Source organism: Hirundo rustica, chromosome 8 (assembly GCF_015227805.2).
Source record: "Hirundo rustica isolate bHirRus1 chromosome 8, bHirRus1.pri.v3, whole genome shotgun sequence".
Lineage (NCBI taxonomy): Eukaryota > Metazoa > Chordata > Aves > Passeriformes > Hirundinidae > Hirundo > Hirundo rustica.
Window position 1 is genome coordinate 21,328,524 of NC_053457.1, and position 25,026 is coordinate 21,353,549.

The following is a 25,026-nucleotide window of genomic DNA, read 5'->3' on the forward strand; positions in this document are numbered from 1 at the left end:
TGATGAGGTCTCCCTTCAGTGTCCTCTTCTCGAGGCTGAACAGACTGAGTGACCTCAGCCCCACGACCTCCCCCAAGAGGGGTATGTATTCATTTTAACTCCCTTTTATTATGTGACTATGAGAGTATGCATCTATCTAACCAAATGTCTTTTTTTTTCTCTCAATATAACCTACAGTATCTCCATAGTAACACAATATCAATAGAACCATTTAATTAGTGAAATTATATTTTTAGAATAGATTTATAGTATAGAATAGAATTATAATATAATATATAATAAATATATAATAATATAATATATAATAACACTTTTTTACCTTTTTGCATTTTTCTTCTAAATGCATTCAAATATATATAGAGAGAGAGAAAGTCTTGTGACTTAGTAATTGTAAGAGCATATATTGTGGCACAATCCAAATAAGTGGCACTATCCAAATAAGTGGTGAGGTATATAAGATCAGAAAGTAATGAAAAGCAGTCAATTCACAACCAAATTGGGAATCAGTCTTTTCTGTAAAGTATGCTAAATCCCAGGATAAAATATCTCAGTTGTTCATTGGTGTGAAGAATCAAAATCACCTCATCTGTCCTGGGTGCAAGGATCACCTGAAGTGACCATCTGAATTATTAAATCACAGCTTTATAACTTCACCATGTTCTTTGTCTTTGTGTGTCCGAGAATCTAAATCTTCCAGTGATTAATGATCTTTTAGTCTATATTTGGATTAGCATAAGTCCAGTTGCTTAAGCATAAGTCCAGTTGGTTTTAAGCCAATGGTATCATTTTTGCTTCAATAATACTTTTCCTTTCCTTGTGTTACTACCCCCTGCAGCACTGATTTATTTTCTCTAAACAAGCCAAGATCATCTTTTATCAAACTTTATTCTGCCTTCAAATGTTATATATTGTCCTTTTGTACTCTTCAGGTCAAATAATAGAAGAGCTCTAATATCAAATAACTATCAGAATGCTGCCTTTTTTTTTTAATTATTTTTTTTTATTTTTAATACAGCTAACCAGAACTATTTATTGTGTTGCAAATAAACTTTGAATAGGGTCTAGTATTCTGGTACCGTTTTTTTAGTTTGCCTGATGCATCTGAGAATAGTTTTTACTTTTTATCTTCCCTATTACATTAGTGACTCACAAATATGTTGTGACTCTTTAAATGTTGGACTCCAAATGTATCACTTTCCTTCCTAAATGCATGGCTTTCTTATACCTCCTTTGGTCAGTGAAAAAATCTTTTACTTACAATGGCTAGATATTCCTCCACTGTGCCATTATTAGAAATATTTGTTCTAAAGCCTGTTTCTGGAAGGTCAAAATCTTCCATAAAGACAGTAAATCTTCCCTAATGCTAATATTTCTCTTTCTAATAACATTATGGAAATCTTTATCCAGTGCAAATTAAACTCTAGGGGGCTAAATCAGACAACATTATCCAACCCTTTTTCTGATCCTTCCCTAAACTGTTTTTTACTCAAACTTATCCACTTTATCACTTTTTTTTTTTTTTAAGCTTAGCACATTATATATTATAATACTCTTTCACTACCCTGCCTTTTATTTCTAGCTTGCCTGAACAATGTGTACTCTTCCTATTTATGTTGCACCCTATTATTATTAGTCTACCTCAGCTGGGCTGTTGTAATTATATCTGGTTTGACACCTTGCATCATAATTCAGTTCCATCTCTTTTGTAGTTTAGATGATTTTAATTCCTATACTAATATTTCTACTGCTTCCCAGTAGTCTCAGGTGATCACCTATCTAGATTAAGAATATTTTTTTTAATGCACTGCTCCCTTGACTACTGTTGTCACCAGATTTTTCTCCTCCAAATTACTCAAATTGCTCTTTGCCTGCAGCATCTTCACTGATTTTTGCCACCTCCTGTGGCATTCTGAGCAGCCAGGGATGGAGCAAAGCAGATTAGAAAACAAATGCCCAGTCTCTTCTAATAGGGGAAATCCACGGGTGTGAAAGGACCCTAAGAAAGGAGGACAAGAAGAAATGATGTTGAAATTCAAAGTCAGGCAGTTTGAAAGGGGTTTCACTTGCTCATAAGAGCACTCATGTGAGGACAGAGCTGGTGGCTTCCTTCACCCCCTGGTAATTCACCTGCTGAGGGATTCCATGGTCTCTGGAATTGGTTTCCCTTCATCTTTCTTTGTAGAGGAGCTGTGGTTTTAGGATGATGTGGGTTTGAAAGAGCACTGGTTTTGATGTTAGGAAGAACAGAGATTCAGATGTTTGCAAAAATTTCTTTAACACAATGATCAAATATTGATCAGTTAATAAAGATATCTCTGAGAATATCAGGCTCTGAGAAATGAAGCTGCTGCCTATGACGCTGCATAATTCCATAATAATGTGCTATTTTAAATTGTTGTCGGCAGGCAAAACCTTGTTCTGGCAGGAAAGTGGCAACATGTGCGACAGTTTTTTGCCTACTTAGCATCCATATATCTACATTTGAAAATGTGAGAAAATTGTTATATTGCTTACAGATCATGCATCAGTTGTAGAGGTAGGTGTTTGGGCTTTTTTATTATTGTTGCTGTTGATTATGTTTCCTTTTAATATGGTAGAACTCTGTGACAAAAATACATTGTCATTCAAATGAAGAAATAAATTCTAAAAATTACAAAGATCTGACACTGGAATAGAATGTAATTATTTGGAGAAGAGAGATTTCTTAAAGGGCTTGCATCTCAGGCAGAAAAAACCCCAATAGAGTCAGCTACAGGCAAAGTGAAGTTAGAGCTGCCAGTGAGGATAAAGATGGTATTCTTTGTGCAAACAGTCAAACAAGAAATATTGTTTTGGTAGGAAATGAATGGGGCAAATATGATCTTCATTATGCCAGCTCCTCTCAAATATTAAGTAGGGCAAGTAGTGAAATAAGGATTAAGGTTATTTTTTGCTGTCACCGGAGCAGCACAAAACAGTTTTAGTGGGGACTGAGACCCAGCCATAGCATGCTGCTAATTAAAATAGCCACTATTAAGATATTTACTGTCCTTAATAATCATAGCTATGTAATTTGTACTAGAGTAAACAAACCATGCTTTAGAAGTTCCCAGTTGACTATTACAGCCTGGTCTGTCAGCTGTCATTTAGTTACAAAACCAATTTTCCATGTAGTTTATTTGCATAAACAACAGTTTTTTCAAAGAGCTTCACAGAAAAAGAAATCACATTAAACAAAATTAAAATTAGGTTAAAGTAATGTTAATAAACGGACAAGCTCCCCAAAGCCCAACTAGTCAAAGATTTTTTAAAAATTTCATGCTGAGTTTTTTTGATGTGTTCACCTCTCTAGGCAGACTTACACTGTGTTAAAAGAATGATCATTACTGCTTCTTGAATCCTGTTAATTATGCATGTGCGTGCAGGGTTATTTGTAATTGGTCCCTCTCCAGATATTCTCTCATCTCCCTCTTTTTTTGTGAAAATTTAAAAAATATCTACACTGACTATCATTTACTCACTAATCTCTCTATCTGTTTATATATTTCAGGCATCCTGTGCGGATGTGGGGCCAGATTGGACAGACATTATCCCATTAATTTTATTTGGATGGACAAGTTCCATCTGCCAGCTTGGTGGTATTGGGCCATGGACTGTTTTACCTCATTATAATCATAGACAATGTGCAATGAATTTTTGCTTCAAACACAGAACAGTTTTCATACCTGGCACACACAGATCAACATATTAAATGTACTTGAATAAGAAAGAGACCTCATACAAGACACCTGAGGACTTTTCACAGGGCAAGAAGCCAGTGGGGTCATTCTGCAATGTAGGTGCTTGGTGAGAAAATCAGACGGTTCAGCTTGCTCCGTACAGACAGCTGTAACAGTTACAGTCCTTCCCTGGTCTTCATTGACATTGCCTGAGCCTTCACATCTTGTAACACATACCAGACAGCTATTTTCTAGGTAGAAGCAATATTTTAGTCTCTTGCACAAATTTATTTTAAAATAATATAAGCTTTTTCTCCACATATTATCCCAGTATCTTATATTCGCCCATGTCAGAAAATTTTGCCCCTGAAGTATCAATCTCACCAAAGATTGTAGGGAAACCCATTAGAGGTGCAGTGGCTAAACCATGGTTTTCCACTGGAAAATACTGAAAGATGGGCTTGCAAATCACCGGATTTCTGTGGAAACCTCTTTTAATGCGCAGCAGCTGCCCTGCAGGACTTGAAGGAACTGTTAACAAGTAAGTTTTAGATAATATCTGATCTCCTCTATAAAATTTGCATTGCTCTACAATCCCTAGTGAGCCTTTAGCTCTTGCGTTTATGTCAGATGTGTTTTACTGAGAAAGGAAAATATTGAAGCTGCTGACTAAATAAATATAGCTAGATGCCCAAGCACCTTTCTCTCAGTGACACTGATGCAATGAAAATTTGTCAGTGCAGATGGCATTTGCAGGTATGGCAGAGTCACAGGAACAAGAAAGGCCTTAACCTGCCATGAACGGCTTTACCTTTGGGGAAAGAGAGACTTCTCTGCTCTAGATGATCTTTTTTTCTTGTGCCATTCAGCATATGCTCATGCAACCAAAACCGGTCTTGTTATTTATATTTCACAATATTTCGGGCCAGGATTTTCTTTTCTTCCCCAGAGCTTTAGCTGAACTGCTCTTGCTTGACTGCCTCTGAGCCTCCATCTGATTGCAGAGTGACTGTGCTCGCAGCGCTCAGATAAAGGGCTCGCACTGCAGTCGTGACTTGCATGGGGCTGGGTTTTGTACCTTTCTTACGTCTAGACCTGCGGAGATGACGACACGCTGATTCATCCATGAATAATCAAAGTGAGCTCCTAGACAGTCTCAAAAATAGACTTTGTTCATGTTGGGGGTTAGATTTGTTCCGAGACAGCTCACTTGTGTTAACCCCAAGCTTCCTGAACAATACTGAGGTGCTGGAAAAAAATAACGTCGTAATACATGTTATGTGCTGAGACTATGGGATAAGACATTACAATAGGGAAGGGAATAAAGTTTAACTAAACACTGCAGTCAAAAACAGGAACTCACCTGTCTACTTTTTTAAGCCAGTTATGACTTCCAGCTTGCAGTTGAACAGATCATCCTTTGATTTCCCCTGCTGCTATTTTGATGCCCAGCTCACTGTTCATAGAATCATATGAATTCAATTTTGTAGCATTTATTTCTCATTTAGACTACTTCACATGCATTAAAAAATGCAGAATGTTTCATTTTATCTTAAACCTGTTTAATAAATGTTACGTTTTTCCCTGATTTTTTTTTTTTTTTTTTTTTTTTTTCTGAAATGAGGTGCTTGAGCATTGGCCAGGGGGACACTGGACACTTGCTGGCTTTTCCAGGGCAGTTACTTCTGGCAGGACACAGCAGCTGGGCAACTCTGAAACATCTATTTTCTCCTCACACTGCTCTCCCAATGGAATGTGGGGAGTTTGAATTGAACAACATTTACCTATCTAATGATTTCATTTCAGCACCAACAACTGTGGATAAACTTGCACAATTTGTGTAGGAGACCAATTCATGCCTTTCCTTTAAAAATCAGGCTGAAGATACTTTTTTCCCCCATAACTCATAAGAAATGTGTTTACAGATTGATGTGCATCCTTAGTTTCATGGAAAAAACTCATATCAGGAGGCATCTGGAATTTATTGTTTATGAACTGGAAGATTTTATCAGTATTTGAGACCAAAAAAGAGTTAAGTGTTTGGGCTGTCACATTAATTTTGTTATTACTTCTCAGATGACTTATCTCATATTCCTCTAATATTTAGCCAAAATGATTTTTGTGTTTTTTATTTACTGACTGTTAACAATTATTTTTAGTGTTTAGAAAAACATATTGTGTCCAGTGCTCTTTTATAATAAATTAAAAATTACAATAGAAGTATTATAAAGAACTTGGAAATAAAGAACTGGCCTCTATTTAAAATAGAGGTTTCTGTGAGGCCTTTTGCACTGCGGGTGTTTTTATTTGTTTTACAATTTACAGACACTAAAGTGAGGTGACCTTCCATCACATAAACTGCAATGAAGCCTAGGGGTGGCCTTGGGCTCTGATATCAGCTGCACCTCAGCTCAGTAATCTTATTGTCTCTCTCAAAATTAGGTCATCTGAGAGCCAAGCCTTCGTTATTGCCTGTGGGGATATTACATACCCTATCTGTCTATACAAAGAGATTTAAATGGAACTGGTCACCCAATAGCTGAAGAAAAGACTTGGGTTAACAGAAATCAATTTTTCTACAAATGCCAGGAAAGTGCATTATTACTTTTGATGAAATAATATAGTATCTGGCTTATGATGAAAATCCATGCAGCACCTGTGTATTGTCTTGTATACAAGAGAAAAATACAAAATTATTTTCTGCCCCCAGCTTTGTACTGAAGAGCCATGTGACAAATTCTATGGAAACTAGCATGTGTAAAGGATCATGTCATTATATACAGCTGTTAAAGACCTAGAAAGCGAACAATGTGCTACTGACATATAAATAATACCTTCTGTGCACAGTTAAACATTGGTGCTATTTTTGCCAGATTTTAAGCTCTTTTGAGGCCAACTGGAACAGCTGAAATAGAACATTAAAAAAATGTTTTGATGCTGGGGCACAGATGGCTGTAGCCCAATGTGTCAAAATAAATGTTTCATTTTTGGTCTAATGTGCAAAAAATAGACCTTCTCAATTACTCCAATAATCACAGGTGCAATAAGTGATTCTGTAGCTAAGAAGAGCTATTTCAGATGGGCATTCAGAGAAATTCTATGTATTCTATGTCCAACAGTATGAAAAGGTAAATTACCTTAGACCAATGACTTACTGCCTTTGAAAGGGCACTAACAGCCACAATCAAGCCTGAAGCTTTGATTTTTATTTGGCAATGATTGCTCCTTATGATAGAGAACAGTTTGAGAAGATGCTGCAGACAACAGATCTGTTAACTTTAAATCAATGGCATAGGTATGCTTAGGAAATTCAAAATGGCTTGAACAGACGTCAGCACTTAAATGCTTGTCCAGACTTTTATAGAAGGCTTTGATAAATAAAGAGGAGTGTCAATCAAATACAGGTAAATTATTTCCACAGCCAACATCTGCCCAGACCTTACAGTCACTGGAATTGGGGGGCCACAACAAACCAGGTGCATCCACCAGTCTCTGCAGCAGCTAGGGAGCAACCATCAATCAGTCTCTTGACTGCTGTGTTTGTGGCTCAGAGGACAACATCTCCCTGCTGAAAAGGGCAACCCATCAAGGCCAGAGCCACCTCACTGAAATGGTAAAGAGCTCTGAGGAGAAGCTTCAAATAACCCACAGAAAGCAGTATAGGAGAAGATACCAGCCAGGCAGGAGACACAACGCAAGGCTTTGTTTGTGAGATGGAGTCACGTGAGAGAGGGAATGGTAATTGTTATGCTACAGCACAATGGTAAAATGATTCACGTTGTCATAACCAACATTTTACTTCCCCTGTGAAATTTAAATCTGCTCCAGCTGGTGCAGTGACAGTTCCCACAGCCTGCACAGACAGTCAGGGAGTGGGAGGGGGGAGCAAAGCAAAGCAAAGCCAAACCAAGCCAAGCACGCTTACAGCTGAATCTGGAGGGCACCTCTCCTTTTCCTGAGATGGTGCCCTTCCAGGCTGCTCTACGTCCTGCTGTTGCAGAACTGGGTTTGCATTATTTCATCTGAACAGAGATTGCTGCATTTCTGCTGAAGATGCAGGATTGTCAGTTTTCCCTGGGCACTGCAGGACAGAAGGCAAAGTGAAGTTCTTTTGGCTATGAGAGACCTGTAAGGATCAAAAAGCCTGAAAAAGCCTTTGAATATATTGCAGTATTCGTTGCCTTAATCTAAAAACCTGATTTCTTCATGCCTCTTATAATATACTTACGTTGTTCCATGTACCTCAAAACATTACTTTTCTTAGGAAAAAATATTTGGACCATAATCACGTATTTCTAAACAACCACTAGGGCTGATCCTCTGCTTGAGGATGATGTGCTTAGTGTGGGCTTTATATGGGCGACTCAAGAGAGGGTAGGAAGGGGTATGTGGTACATACAAGAGGTAAAGAACAAAATCATGAACCTGCAGATTGAGTTTTAGGCTGTCAAAATGTTTTTCATAATGATAACTAGAACTCTGACCAATAAAGGTATTCCAAGGAGAGGTATGGATGTGTAAGGTCTGTGCAGAGTTTCCTTACTACCTTCAGAGGGCCAGCATCAGGAAAACAAAGCAATGAGAGCAGTCAACATCCCCATCCCTTATGTCTGTGAGAAGGGCATTCTCCAGAGTAGCCACAAATGTCAAAGTGCCTCAACTTCAGAGGGTTATGATAGCTGGCATGCAGTGGCAGCCACAGAATCAATTCTGTCTACATTCTGCTTCAATTCCAGATGGATAAATTAGGCCAGTAAGAAATGAAGCAGCAGACAATGACTGGTAAATGACCCCAAAAAACTAGGCCAACAAGATTTCTAAAGAGAGAGATGTTAGAGCTACAGAACTTGCTAGAGGCGTAGAGAAGTTGTTGAGTGAGTTAATTGTCAGCATCCCTCAAGTTATTATAGAAAATTCTAAAGTTAAGGTTGAGCAATTCAACCTCTCATGTATGAGAAACACAGCACTTAGTTACTCGAGAAAATTACAGCACTTAATTCTGAGTACAGAATTCAATTTCCAAGGATTAATAAGTAAACACCTTAATTAATGTATGACTTTAAAATAATTAAAATAAGTCCTTTAAGAGATTTAACATCTTTTTCAGACTTTTATTTGTCCTGAATGATCTTCAGAATAATAATTATGTGAGCGCTTCCTATTTGCAATCTTCTACACCAGCCACAGTGAAAAGAGTGATTATAATTTAATTAAATTATTAATGATTTCTGCCTCTAATTGTTATGACTAGATAGACTGTGGTCTGACTCATTTAACTCTTAGCTGGAGAAACACATCAATATCTAATGGTTTATGGGGGCATTTCCATTTGCAAATTATATGCATCTGAAATAATTTGAATTAGAGCCACATGGCTTCAATTCGCTAAAAATAACACATGGTAGTATTCTTTGCTTGTAAATCAAGACATTTCCAAGGAAGAGAAAAATTTAAAAGGAATTTAAAATTGCTAATGTATATCTGAAATATATAAAAGGTTTAATATTGTCGTCTGTGCAAAATTGTGTTAAAAATATCACTAATTTTACAACTCCCTGTACCTCTGGGGAGATACTTGCAAGTGAAAGAGCAATTACAGCTACTGAAAAACCTTCTGAGGTTTTAAATTGTTCAATCCTTTTATGCAGAGTTGGATTACCTTTAACACTTAGAAAACTGTAGGATCCATTTAAAACCAGTAGGAAATACTAAAAATACTCAAAAAAGTTCAGATAGGAGACATAGTCTGAAAACATGATATGTTTGCTCAAAACAGAGGGAGGCAGTAACAGGCACTCAGCTGGTACTTCTGTAATGTTAATTTATATGTGCTTGAGTGTGAATCTCCACAGGTACACATGTGCACACACACAAACACACACATATGCAGTGTAGAGCTGTGTACCTCCTAAGTACCAGGGAAGAAAAATAACCTTTTGTGCTGTGCACAGTGTTTTCAGGTCAGCTTCATCCTCTGGTGAGTGACAGCGGTGAGGCTTTTTCCAGAAAGGCTCACTTCAGGAAGAGACCATCTGGATGCTGTCTGAACCACACAGAGCAAAGAGTGAGAGGGAGGATGAAATCCAAGATATAGCAAGGAGCTTTATGGGCAACACAGGAGTGAAAAATGAAGAATTCAGATAGCTTAGCTAAAAAATGAGAAATGATACTTCCTGGTAGATGGGGTGTTTTTGGGGAATGTCAGCAGAAGACATTTCCAAACTGGCTGTGGTGCTTATGTTGCAGTACTCATAAACAAGTGGTGACTGGGTAAAAAAAAAAATACTAAAAGAAGGAGCAGAAATCATTTCAATCCACTTTGTCACAGGTCTTTAATCTGAGCAACCTTTCCAATATGTGGATGTTTCAAAACAAATAACAGAAAATCAACAGAGCTACGTGCTGCACAGCAAATGCATTTTCAAAAAGAATAAAGAAGAGGACACTGTGGATGCCTAGCACTGAAGTTACACAAGATGTCTGAGAAAGGACACAAGTGATCCTGTCATAGGACCCAGCATGCTGCAGCAGGCAGGAGAAATGCAGAGATTGTGGGGACTGTGGTTTAATTATCTCCCTGGATAAATTCATATCTAAGAGAAGACGGAAAAAGACAGCAAAGAGCATTTCAGATCACAGCTATGACCTACCCTGTCAGCAGAAGACCTGAGGCTGTCAGGTAAGCTGAGGTCAGCACTGAACCCATGATGCCTTTCTAGAAAGACAAGAAAAAGTGAGCAGAATAACAGCAATGGGAGCAGTCAGTGCACAAAACAGTCAGGTAATGAAAACCAGGAGAATATGAGAAAAAACACTGTGCACAAGGCTGGAAAGAGGGACAAAAAAGGACCATCTCCTAGTGCTGTCCAGGAGCACAGAAATCCTGTTCATCACAGTTGGAGGAGTACAGATATCCACAGGTACAAATTCTGGGATTTTGTACAAACAGTAAGTACAAAACCAGGGCTGTGTCTAGCCTGAAGATTCCAATATCTGTGCAGTATTTGGGATTCTGGCACAGGGTTGCTTTACCTTGCTCACAACAGACTAAAGACTCAATCATTTTACATCAAGATCAAGTAAATATATAGAATATATATATATTTATAATATATATTTATAACATAGACATACTTATATATAGAATATATATATTCTAGATACAAATGCATAGAGAAAGGGGGATGAAAGTTCAGACTTAGAAATTGGAATAATATTTTGGGGAAACTTTTGAGATCTTCAAATTCTCTACTACTGCAAATGTGAAATATGGAATTATTTTATCAGTTACTGGAAAGAAAGAAAAATAGAAGGCTATAAAGAATGTATTCTACTATCACCAATACTGAGAAGTTTGTAAGAAAGGAATTAAATTTGAAATATCAAATTCTTAATGTAGCCCAAAGTTTGGTCATCATGTGCTAGTGAGGAGATAAGGAAGAGTTTGATTTAATGCAGACTGTTACAGGATATAGTGATATCATCTAGTTAAGCAAGCATTATTGTGGTTTTTGTCAGAAGTTAAGGGAGTTTTTCATTATAAACAGTAACTAGGAACTTTATTATGTTGCAGAATATAAAGATTTTCCATTCAAATGTACAGCTTACAAAGAACCTGGAGCAGTAAACATTAAAATAGCACTTGAACTGAACGGTGGCATGAAGGTCAAAGTCAAGGTTGTTGGAATATAACCCAATTTCATAGGTTCTCCACAGGCAGGTTGAGACATTGTCCTTCCTATTCTACCCCACCTCGACAATACCGATCTGAAAGGAGTATTTTTTTTCTGAGGCTAAATCTAGTGAACATCAAATATAATGTAAACTGCCTGGAAAATTTTCCCCTGTAGTTCTTATAGCACCAAGGTCAAAAAATTGTGTTTGAAGGGAAAAATACATTGCTAAAAGATATGCTCTCTTGAGGTAAAAATTTCAACTAACCATGTCACTAAGAATTTTTTATGAAGTTAATTACTTTTGCAGATTAAAGGGGAAGTGCTAGTCTCAGCTCCTAATCACAGGATCTTTTTATACCTTTGCTGCTAGATTAAAGACCCTCCTGATTTTCTACCCATTTAGTTACCTGTGGACACTGATTAAACCAGTTTTTTTTCTCTCTATAATGTGGACACATTACATTCCTTGAAGCATATTTCCAGTTTTCAGCCCATCTTGGAGGCTACTGTCCAAATATCATCTAGTTTTTTGTCATCCTTCCTGAGTGACCATCACCACAGAAGCAGGCTCAATACCCTCCAATACGCATCCAGGGCTTGTGGTTACTCTTATGATGACACCATTTCAGCAGGCTTCCTTCAGTAACCCATCACCACATCCTCCTCCCCTTTATACTCCACTTTTCCTTCATTTCCACCTGCTTGGCCTCTGGATCTTCCTGTTTGTGAATGCATGCCAGGACATGTGACCCCATGCTATGGCAGAAAGCTCCCATTTAATGAGGTCTGCAGTGTGTCAGTCTCCAGATAAGGCTCTAAACCATACGCTGAGCCTTTGCTGTTCACTGTGCATTTAATCTAAGGCCTGTGGCAACCAGAGGAAAGTCTTCTGCCTATAATTTCAACTCTGCATCTAAAAGGAAAAAAGTTTGACTAAGGACTGCATAAATTAAACATTTCCTCACACCCAGTAGTGGTAACACAAGGAAGGAAAGCCTCTGTTGAGCTGTTCAAAATACCTCTTTGTCAATCTTTTTCATTGTTTCACTGATTTAAATTCAAACCTCCTATTTCCTACATAAGATATTTTCTTCTTACTTTTTCCAAGTAAAAGGAATTTTGCTAAAGACTTTTTCATCCTACATCTCCAGGGCCTTTGAAATTATAACCTGTATGTTTTCTCTGTATCAGCAGTTTCCCCACATCAACCTACAATGAAATATGTAAGCCACTTATACCACAGACTGTTTAAGTCATTCCAGATTTGATTGGCATATTCTGATCTTCCTGGTTTTGTTAAGCAAGTTGAACCTTAATAACACACTGAGAAGATGAACAGGCTAATGAAGCAGACTGCATGACCTGAAATCATTCCCTTACAGATAAAGTTGAGAACTACTGATAGTAAGAGGATTTTTTTTCCTGCTTCCCGTGGTTGTTTTTCACACTTGGTGTAGTGCTCTGTTATGCGGCTCTCTGGCTCTGTGTGATCTATATACTGAAGAAAAATAACATCTCAGTGTAACACTGAGTTACACTTTCTGTGTAATTAAAATAAAAAAGAAGTAACTTTCCCTCTCTTCACTCCAATATTACAAAAAACTTTGTAAGTGCCTGTCCACACCAAGTGTGTCCTTAATCTAAGACAGCTCACCAGTGTATCAAAAGATGCAGAAATTTTTCCACAGTACAACTATATGCAGCTTATTTTCATCTAGGGGGAAAGCATTGTGGGTGAAGTGTAGTTACTCTGAATGTACTATAGCCCTTGACTGGGTGTCACGTTGCTTGTGCTGCGCTGTCAGGTGGAATACAACATGGTTATAATGCTGGAATTAAGGCTTCCATACTGACTCAGAATAGCTGGGGGTTTGTTTAGTTTGTTGTGGCACTTAAACTATTTCCCTTATTATCCTAGAATAGATTAGCTGGTCATTTAACTCTCTCCTCCCTGCCTTTTTTTTTTTGTTTTGTTTTGTTTTTGTTCCTCATATATAGGAGCACAGAGAGGGTTTCAATATGTTTTATTCCAGATGGAGAGGAACTAACCCTCCACAGTGATGTTGCATTCTTATGCCATCTTGTCAAGGAGACTGGGACTTTCCAGCTTCTGACTTGGGCAGTGGGCTCAGGGTTAGCAAGGAAGTGTGAGTTTGAAGGAAATGAACGTTCCTGGAGCTCACAGCAGAATGACCTTTGTATAATGACCTAAACCTGCAGTGAGCCTCTTCCGGTGCGCAAGGTTAGCTGTTGGCTGGGGGAGGTCACTGCACAGTGCCAGAGACACAAGCGTGTCCATGGCTCAGTGGCCAGAGCTGGCACATCCTGCAGGTTGGAGGGCCAGGGCATGTGAGGCCCTACTCAGCACCCCCAGGGATCTACTCCATAGGAGGCTTTCCAGTACAGGCTCCATTGCAGGAAGATGGGATTTACAGGCAGCCCATTTGTCAACACATTATCATCATTAAGGTACAGGCTTCATACAGATTGCACAGTCAGGCAGGCATTTCCTGACTTCAGCCTGCTCCTTCTCCTGATAGCAATAACAGCTCTTGGGACAATTATACAAGTGCTTTTGAAAAAAACCCAAACAAACAAGCATAAGTTCAATGGAAAGTCTTTCAAGCCACTTCCATTCTAGTACTCAGCACAGGGAAGGTTATAAAAGCAGAATTTGTGATACCAGAAAGTTTCAACATCAAAATTCTTCTAAGAACCCCTTCTCTAAAAGTTCCATGGGAAAAAAAATCATGGGAAAAAAGAGAAAGAAAGCTTACAGTGAAATGACTGGCTTACCTCTAGATGTACACAAGAACACACATTTAAAAAACACTAAATGTGCAGCATCAAAGCCAAAGTGTTAGAAAGCAGCATGAACTCAAATACTGAAAAACAACATCAAAAAAAAGACTGAAGCTGTGAATGAAGGTTCCAAGACAGCCTTAATTCTAACAGTTCCTCAGTTTGGTGCATTTGACTTTCAGCTTCACTCGCACTGTTTGAAAATGGTTGTCTTTTTTTGTGATAGCTCCTGGATTTCAAAAGATATTAAAAATACAGATATTCTGTCATGTGGAACATGAAATATCTGGTTAATCAACAGCTTTGAGCATCTGTGATTCAATACCCAGATTTCTGACACATTACTGGAACAGCTGACAGCACTAATACAGTCATTTTGTATGAGGACAATTATTATAAGTGAATAGCCATTTTACTAGTAGGTTTTCAGATATTTACTGATGGCAGTGGAGTCACAAAGCTTGGCTTTCACACCCAGCTTGGAAAGACTCATGGACATAATTGTTTCACTTTCCTCCTCGTCTACCCCAATGACCAATTTGGTCCCAGTTTGTTTCCTGCCTCCAATTACCTCTTTTAAATTTTGTTCCTTTCCTTCAAATCAGTCCCAAGGTCGTCTTGCAGCCCCTTACTCACACCAGCCTCTCTCCTTCTGATCAGCTTGCTCCATTCAACTCAATCCAGTGCTAGAAGCTCAGTCTCCTTTTGATTTCTTCTAGCCCAGCATTTGTCTCCCTGATACAAACTAGTCAGTTCTCTCCGTTCTATCATGATGCCTCTGAAGGGAAGACAAACTGGAGCATTCGGCAAAGAAGATGAGAACCAAGACCCTCTGTTTTCAATCCTAATCCTAGCTGAAGGCAGCTGAAGTGAATCATTTATAGGGCTGGTCCCCTAGAGCCCCTGGGGCCTGCAGAAGCAGCTGCACAAGATCAGTGAGTGTGGTCCCAGTTTGCATACACAGCCTAAGAAGGGAGACATTTCACAGTAATGTATTGTGATATTTTTAGTGGCTAAATTATCTGTACTGAAGCACTTACTTTATGGAAACAGCAAGAGATTCCCTTTTCTTATAATAGCCATACATCTCAAAGTTTTCAAATAATGGGCCTTGTAGACAGAACTATTACAAAATCACTGAAAGGTGTTATTGTGGACAGACATTCTTTCATCAAGCCTCTTTGCTGAAAACATTGCAGCTGCTTTGGCTGAACTCTGTAAAATCATCCATCTGAGGGCAGTAATTGCTGAGGGCATAAATCAAACTAAATACTTAACTTTCAGCTATGTTCTAATTAGAGGAGAGCAAGGTCTTGCAATGGAAAGAATCAGGGAGTAAGTGACTGTAACTGCATACAGCTCACTAACAAATAGGCTAACAAAAGAAAGTAGTGTGAGAAGAATATGAATAACGTGTTTTATTGCTTTCTCTTACCCCAGAATTCCCCCTAGTCCCAAAATAAACTCCTTCCGCTGCTTTCTTCAGGGGTTATTGAGTACCTAGGAAAGAATGAAAATACTGACTATGCTGGAGAATCTTGCCTGGCAGTGTGCTGCAGGTTAAGGCAAACAGCTGAAGCAGAGTGATGGGCTGATGCGAACAAGTCAGTCATTTTGTTGTTCAGACTGCAAGGCACTACAAAATTCAAACAGATCAAAATGTAACGAGACAGCAGTACCTACGGGGTAAGCAGACACCGTGTTTACAAAGAACCCCTTACCTCAGAGTTGGCCAGCTGCACTTCAAGGCAGGATATTCATTTGAGGTTGAATTGCTCTGGAGTTTACAAATTTCACCCTACAGAGAACTGAGCCCTCTAATATTGTCCTGAATTCACTGATGCTTACTTGTATGGTTCCTGAAAAAACTCAAGTAATAGGCTGGTCAGGTAAGGGAACAGGGATTCATTTGCACCTCCACAGACCCTCTAACAGAGAGCAAAAAGCCATGGCTTATAGTCAAGGTAATTTGTAGAGTAAGTTTTCTTCTTAGCTATTCAATTGCAAATTAGAACATAGTCAATTGCGCACAGCAAAAAAATCCCGAACAACCAAACCAAAAGCATCTTTCTTTGTGGAGTTAACTAAGCAAATAAAAGCTGCCTAGAGCACCAAGTTACTACTGAAACTCAAGTCAGCCAGCCAGCCCTTAAACTCAGCCAATGAATCCTGATTGATCCAGCTGCGTTTTACAGCTCCTTTCTGAACTGGAGGATGCTGCTACAGGAACTTGAATTTATTTTCTGGCAAGGAAGCTGCTGAGCTGCCAATGTCTTCATAAGCCTGACATTTCTTTTCATAGGCAACAAAAGCTCAGTGGGAGTACAAGTGGTCTCCTTTTACTTGTTTCCATGCAAAGAAGATCCTATGATAAAAAGGTTACTTGCCTGATTGTGATGACAACTTTCTTCTTCCCAAATAGTGAAATGTCGGATAATCTTTTCATTGTAAAAAGGCATATAATCTACAGTGGAAGCTACTTTGGAATATGTGGATTAGAAATCAGCTTTGTAAGCCTTAACAGTGTCTGCACAAGAGCAATTTCAGATCTTCAGGCATCCAGGACACTTAGTTCCATGTCTCCACACATAACCGATCTGAAGCATCCTTGTGACAGAGCTTACAAAGAGGTTTTCTCCAGCTTGGGCTTCTCTGACTAGGTTGTGCTGTTTCACTCATTTCAGCCAGCCAGGAATTTTAGGTCAACTGTCTAATTCTGCCTGGGTTTACTTGGATTTGGTAGCTATCTGTAGACAGCAGACTTACTAGGCAGGTGCTTTAGAGAGATGGAGGGAGGAGGAGTTAAAACCGCTTAGATCCACTTCCATTACATTTTTCTGCCTTCAACACTTAGTGTTCAAGTGGGGGCTGCCCAGTTGCCTGTGTTGTCCATCAAAGGTGGCCTTGACTTTGCTTTAAGCACAGACTTTGCTTTGGTTCAGACAGGATGAATGCTTTATAGCCCCAGTGAAGCTCCCGTGGTGGGCTAACATCTGGATACGGTGCTCAGAGGGTAGCTGGCAGGCAGCTGTGTGGTGAAGGAGAACAGCTGTTTATGGCCACTGACAGCGACTGCTCAGTCACATCAGCGCAGACACAATCAGCAGACTTCTTGGGAACGACACATATGACCAGACATAATGTGCAAAAATGTATGCTTTATTTTTACACCCAAATTCATTATATGAGACTGGGTAGGAATTCTTCTCATAAACAACCTATGTGACTTCAAATTTGGTCATGAAAACTGGAATTTCTATATGCAGAGAACAACACTATAGCAAGAGCATATTTTTATCCTGGTAGCAGCTATTCAGATTTCTGTTGATTGCATCATTCTCCGAAAATTATCTTTTTTTGGATGAAATTCCTCTTGCTTAATCTTGGACAGAAAGTGAACAGTAAAGTCTGTTCAACCATTTTTTTATCATCAAGGAATCACCAAAACTAAAACTGATTTTAAAATACGTTGTATGTGTCCAAGAGGAATTTACTAGGACAATACTTCTCTTATACTCCGGTTACTTCATTGACTTTATTTTTATAGGGAAGAAAATCAGGTAAAGTAGTAATGGTTCACTGACTATAATTGACCAAAACCCCACAATAAATCAAAACCAGACTTCCAAAGTATTGAAATTATCTCATTTATCTTAAGGAAAAAAAAGTCAAAAGCATAAAAAGCATTTTGGTCAAATTTGATGACATACAAAACATTTTTATATTTATTTAATATTATGTCTCCTACTCTGTAGATATACTGTATATTTTCTGAAAAAAATAATATGCAAACAGATTATTGCATAACATATCTCTTCCAAAGTAGCCCAGAAATATTCACTAAATTAATTTTTAAAGCAATAAGAAGTGTTTTAATATTTTACGTTTGAATTCCAGAGAGTTTTTTCATGTAAGATATTCTGTGGAAAGCAGCACCTATTTACTTTTTTGTAAGCCGTTGTGAAGATGGAATTGCCTCTCAGACAAAATAAGAGAGGTGATTAAAACACAAGCTGAATAAAGAAGCTTACTGAGTGGATTCTTGCAGAGTGAGTACTTCATCTTGGCTCTGTGTGTGTGTGATATTTTGCATAATGGTCTACAGACGTCCGACAATTTTACAGAATATACATATACTTAGTGCTGAGACATAGAGAAGTGGATTTCACATTATGCTTATTTAGGGCTCAATGTCTATGTGGAATGAGTGAAAGTATTATTAAAAGAAAACAGTTACGAAACAGAAAATATTTTGGTATGCAAACAAAGAAAAATACTGTATTTTAGTTTAGAGACAGTGCAAGCATATACAGCATATACATAATAAAGCTCAGTGTTTTGTCTTTTTTCTTTTTTGTCTTAGCTAAAGAAGCAGTCATGAAACTGTTGAATATTGGCTTAAAACTTGACAACCACCTAGTGCATTCTTCTTGCTCACCTTTTAAAAATACACAATCTGAGATGGATACATTGCACTGCTGGAGTTTACAATATATATTTCAAATTTACAAAAATACAGAAAAACAAGATTTCTTGCACTCAGATACTGAGCATTAACCCTTTGAGTACTAATTCCCACCTGCAACACTGCAGAACACATTCATCTGACTTACATGTTTTTATAACATTCTAACAATTATAATTGTCATCTTTATGTACACTATTAGGAAATGTATTCCTACATATTTAAAAAAAAAAAAAAAAAAAAAAGAAGGTAGAGTCTTGTAAATTGCTAATAACAGAAAAATATAGGGCTGAAGTATGGTGATGATTTCTGCCACATATATACAGAGAATCGCAGACTGATGGTCTCCCAATGGAATTTTCTATTTCCTCTCTGCAGTAATTACATAAGTCTGTATGAAGACATTACAGTGAACTTTCTTGTGTGGCTATCTTGGTTTAGGGCAAATTTGGGAGGAAACCTCCGAATGGGAATACAGAACATACAGATTTGTGCTTTTTCTCTGATTTCTGGATGCACTGTTCACTTTCCACTGTAGACATTTTCCTCACAGCTCTATGCTCCCATTCACTTTCTGAAATCCATTACTATTCTGTACTCTTCCTATTTGTAAAAGCAGTTTTATTTCATATAGGGATCATTCTGATGCAGTTCTGTACTGTGAGTTGATGCTTTGTACCCAGATGTTCATGGAAACATGAAAAAAATCTTGCCAAGAGCCTTGTTAATAGACAATGCTACTGACCCTGGAATGCCCTACAATTCAGCAGAAATCATGAACATAAAGAACCTCTCTGAAGGTCAAATTTGCATTAAAGGATTAAGACAATCTGAAATTTGCTAGGGGAGGAAATGGGTTTTCAGAAAGCAAGTGGTGAAATTAAGAGATGGATTCTAAGAAGGAGTGTTTTTAGAAAATTACTGAACTTCCTCTTTCCTGACAACTCTGGACTACATCGATCATGGAACTAAACAGACGATATCATATATACAGTATCTCTGAACTAGAATAAGCTACTTTTAAGAAAATAACTGTAGTCCTCAAAGAGTTAATGATAAAACTGCTCTACCTTAACAGATGTGGAAAGGTTACCGTGGAACAGCTTACAGATTTGTTTAAAAGGCATACTTTACAAAGAAGTGTAAAACTTGTTGAGACAATTGCTATTACACTGCACAGTGCCACATACAATGAGTAGTGCATGCTCCGTAAAGACATTAGAGTGGACCCTTATCAAAGCTATCATATAACCTTATACAAAGGATTGTGCCACTTAAACTAGTGCAGAGTGATTTTTTTCCTGTAGATTTATAATGCTCTAGATTAATGTCAATAGGGTTTTTCACAGCCTTGTACCACACTTTTTTTGTTCTTTTTTTAAACACATGTAACACTAGAAAACAGCAAATGGTATATCCTGACATATGTCATGCAAAATACAACCAATACAGCACCAAAGATGTAACAGAGACATTACCTAGCACTTCTCTCCAACAAGAAAAAGGACAGAACAGAGACTGTACATTACATGACTTTACAGGCCATATGCTACAGAAGGTTTTAAGAGGCAGTATCACTTTTGTATATCTAAAAAGCTGCAGTTTTATAAAATCCTGTTTAACATTTCCACCATAGCCACTTTGGATTAAAATCCATGGCACAGTAATAATATTTTTCTACAAAAATAAATAAGTAAAAGTTTAAGATGCTGATATGTTTATAAAAAGTGTCTGAAGTTACTACAGAAAAAAAGTGAAAACCATGAATGAAAATAATGTTTCGAAAGAAATGTCATTCTGTATAACAAAAGGATATTGCCTCTCTTATTCAATTGTCTAGACTTCATTTTCTTATCATCTTTCAGAATAATTTTATAACTTTCTTTTAAAAATAACTTCACTTTAAAACTGTCGCTATCCCTCTTTTTTGACTCTTACAAAGAAAATGAAAAGCTGTACAATTTACTGATGAGCTACACAAACATATCACCATACTTATTTTGGAATAAAAGCAAAGATAATGATGGTTTAGGGCAAAACCCACATTATGATGGCCCACGAACTACACAGTAGTTTCATTTTTCCAAGGGCCAGTTTTGATATTTCCTGTACTATCTGAGCTGTATATCATGGCTTCATGCATGTTTCCCTTGAGAATTCCGTTGTGGTTTGTTGTATTAAATGGCAATGACTGTGTCCGTGGGTGCATTTCAAAGTGAGCTGGGTGGTGCACAGCGTCACTGTCTGGCATTTTACCACAACTGTAAATTACAGTACTTGCATCGCTACTTTCGGGCTGGTTGACGGTAGGGTATGGATCGCTCTTTGAGCAGCAGGCCCGTCGGTGACCCGACTGGCTCTCGTGTGTGCTGTGGGGACTGTCTGTGTGGGAGCTGTGGATGCTGCCGTCAATGCTCGAGGGGATGTGATAGGCGTACTCTCTTTCTCCTGCAGACCTGTGCCGACTGAAGTAACGTGGCTTAGTTCTGCTTTTCAGACATCTATGAATGTGCATGTTGGGCCTGAAGGTTCCCTCGTTGTGGACGTGAATGTGAGCTTCGTCATCAAGCAGCTGATCACAGTGCATTTTTGCACAGCATGGCGTCACGGGCGACAGGCAGTTAACGTGGTTCTGGACTGCTTGCAGGTTAGTGAGTTTGCAGTGGCTCGCTGCTGGGTGATTAAACACAGCCGACTTGTTGGGACACGGTGATTCCTGCAGACAAGGTGTGTGGACTTGAGTGTTGCCGTTGACGTTGACCTTTGGGCGCACGTTAACCTGCACAGAATAGGTGTTTCTTTTGGACGGGCAACAGGACCACCAGCAATGCCACACATCATCTCGCTTTGCACAGTGATGGATCAGGATGAAAAGCCCCAAGGTCACACAGAAGGCTCCATAAAGACAGCTGAATATCATATCCAAGAAATGACCTTGAGATACTGCAAGTGCTCCAAAGGTCCAAGTGGCAGTAAACAGGAACAAGGTGAATGCTGCGGCTCGAAGCTGAGCCTTAAATGAATGCTCATTTTCCAATAAGGAAGAAGAAATCATGGGGCAGGTTGCCTGGGGAACGGACACGGAGTCTGTAATATGACCACGGCCCATGTCAGCACTTGGCATTCTCTGCGGGTCTTCTGCCTTTTCCTTCAGCTCGTACTTGCGCTCAGGATGCCGCTTCAGCTGCACGTAGGTGCAGAGAAAGTAAACACAGGTCACCAGCACAATGAATGCCACCGGCCCGTAAAAAGCACCGAGACTGGGCTCCCAGGCCATCCAGCAACTGAAAACACAAAAAGAGAGAGTCAAGAACATCTCAGAGCCCACGTTAGATGTGGTGGACAATTGACTGTTGTCTAACTAGTATGACACGACAGTATCTCAGAAGTTCAGCCTGTGGACAGAGGGAGCCTGTCTTTAATATCAATTAAGCTGAGGCATCACATTTCAATTTTTTTATAGAATAGAATATATGGTATAATTTAATAATCATTAAAACTGAAAATTTCCAAGAAATGTAGGACAGTTTAGACTCCAGAACTGCAGTGAAGTATAAGACCATTTATGTCAACCCTTTTTTCTACTATTAAAAATGTTTGCACTAATACTTTGATTTAAAAGCAAATGAGGCAGAGTTTATATACTCTATGTGAGCAATAGGAATGTACAGATTCCAGTGGTTTGTACCAACGAACATTTTGACAAATTCTTAAGGCTGAAGATTGTTCTTACAGAATCTTCTTGCAAGAGAACAGCCTGAGTACCAAGAGAGGCTGAAAAAATGCTTCCAGTTGGACTGACACCGTTTTCTGCACCGAGCAGACCACAAATATTTGCCATTTCTGATTTCTGCACTGTTTCTAGAGTTCCTGAGAGTACAGCCATGTCAATTCAAATGTCCTCAGAAAAATTAGGGAAACTGATGGTCTCTCTGTGATGTGTTAGTAGCATAATATCATTGTAGCATAATATGGTTTGCTAGGCTTTAAATAATATAATCATAACTGTTTAAAGTAGCTCACAGGCCAGCATGAGTCTGAGAAGACTGCCTTAAGTATCTGATCAAACATAGACAAAGAAAACACTAATGAAACCCTAGATGGAAACTGGCAAAACATGGGTTAGAGGGAGAAGGAATATTTGCCTCATTTTGACTCTTCTCTATGATCTGCTTTTAGCCATGGTTACGGACAGAGAACTGAGCTGGCAGTATAGCCTAGTACAGCTGCTACTAGGTTCTTATATCCTAAATATTGCATGGATTTCTGGAAAGAGGAATAAATTATTTTATCCCTAGGACTTGGACAAGAAGTAATGGGCTTAAACTGCAGCAAGAAAGATCTAAATTAGATTTTTTTAGAAGTTTCTTAGCTGTTAGGACAATTAGGATAATAAGCTGTTGGAATGAAATGTGGTCTATCCATTACGGGAGCATTTAAAGTACCTCAGATAAATAACTGTCAGGAATGGTTTGGATATAGCTAATTTCCCACTGGGTCAGAAAGACATACCAGGTGATCTGTCATGATGATTCCAACTCTAAAAGTGACACTGTGTGACACTTCATATTCATTTGGGCATGTGTGATTAGTTGCTGTTCCTCCAGTTCCAGTGAGGAAACTTCTGATATCAGATTCTTGTCTGGCCAGGAATTATCTACAAGTTACTATAAAAAGGGCAGAATGACTTTTTCTCCCAGGCTGAGAAGCTCTCAGCTAAATAGAGACAGTCCCACTGGGCTTTACAGCAAGAGACTGCAGAATAATGACTTTGAATTTTTGGAATCTGAACCTTAAACAGCAACATACACACATGTACTAATGAACTTAGAAACACCCTAAAGAGTATATAATTTACGGTTAGACAGACACAAGAAAAGATTCCCTGAAAGATATTTGTAAAAACATAGGTAAATTACCTCCTATATTTAACTGGGTAAGCAGAGAACACAAAGCTACATGAATACTTGAAATCCATTTGAATGTTGCATATTTGATGCAAAGTGGAGAGTGGAACGCTCCCAAGTGGAACAGTCTCATGGGATGCTGTTATTTCAAGTAGAACACATGGAGGATCACTTATAAAATCTATTCTTTAAAAACAAATTCAAGTTTGTGCATCTACATATACTTTACTAATACCATAAAAAATGAATAAGGCACATAACTCACTAGGCTGCCATTGAATTAGAAGCTTTTTACTCAATCTTATAACCATTCCTCATCTGTCCCTTGTTTTCTGTGCACACTGTGGCACCAGGTATTGATTTGCTACATTAACATGATTAAAGAAGTATAACCCCAGTAACTGCACCAAAATGAAAAATGTCTCATATTTATGAACATAAATAATAGAGCTTTATAATACACGTCTGATTAGAAACTGGCTGTTTAATTGGATAAATTTGAATAAATAAATATGAGTTGAGCCCTAGGCAGTACATAGAGTTAGCCATGGTATACACTGATTTTTTATTGGAATTTAAATTTCAATTACCTATAAAAATGTCTTTAAGGAGCCAGATGCTCACTTATGAACCATTCTCCTTGGCTGCCATTTCTCATGCCCAGGACATAACCAGTTTCAAATGTGTTACAATAGATGCTCAAAGCAGTAACTAAGAGTGATGTCCTCTAGAGCATTAGTGCTGCCAGAGTACTAAAATATCCATTAGTGTGCCAGTCACTGCCATGCTGATCTGCTACACACACTGTATTTAACTTTGCAGTCTAATTCACTTTCTGCTATGCTTTTACAGAAAGATTTACTGTGCTTATGGATACCTCATGCTTCATGCCAAGAATTAGGAATTAATAACAACGTGATGCCTCGTGAGCTTGTGGAGGTCTACTGAAACACCCACCTACACACAAGGACATGAAAGGATTATGACAGGATTGCCAGGCATTGTGACCGGAACATTTCCAGGTGGTGAAAATCCAAAATATTTGGGTTTTAATGGAGGAACTGGAGTGGAAGAAATGGGAAGGGATTTTTACTTGTCCTTTTCTTGCATCATTATTTTTAAATTGCTCTAAGTTGCCAGAAGGATATCAAATCAAGGTAGATAATGAAATGAAAATATTCAAATAATTAATAGATACATTAGATATGATATTCATTAGGTATTTTTAATATCTTTCACTTATTCAGATGTAAATGAAGAGTAATTTTGTAAATTAAAGGCAACTGTATTGCCAGTAATGGAGTCAAATTGGTGGAGGTGAAGCAGCAAGCTCCAGATTAAGACATTGCTCCTTCACAGCTAATATTTAACAAGATTTCATAACAGGTATCATCCCAAATTGCATGTCTGTACCCTTTATGAAGTCAGCTACATTTATTTGGCTAAGAAAGAGAATCTGTTTTCCTTAAAAGTTTTAT

General features: G+C 38.2%; 1 protein-coding gene across 3 annotated transcripts in view; it reads right to left on the reverse strand.

Annotated features, from left to right (window-relative positions):
* Positions 1-17,314: 17,314 nt before the first annotated feature.
* The window catches only part of ADGRA1 (adhesion G protein-coupled receptor A1), a 255,015-nt gene continuing 247,303 nt past the window's right edge, over positions 17,315-25,026 (reverse strand). For all 3 annotated transcript variants that reach the window (XM_040071081.1, XM_040071080.2, XM_058421513.1), the window contains one exon: positions 17,315-21,925. In XM_040071081.1, the coding sequence (XP_039927015.1) occupies positions 20,704-21,925 (1,222 nt within the window). In that variant the 3' untranslated portion in view covers positions 17,315-20,703. The remainder of the gene's footprint in view (positions 21,926-25,026) is intronic.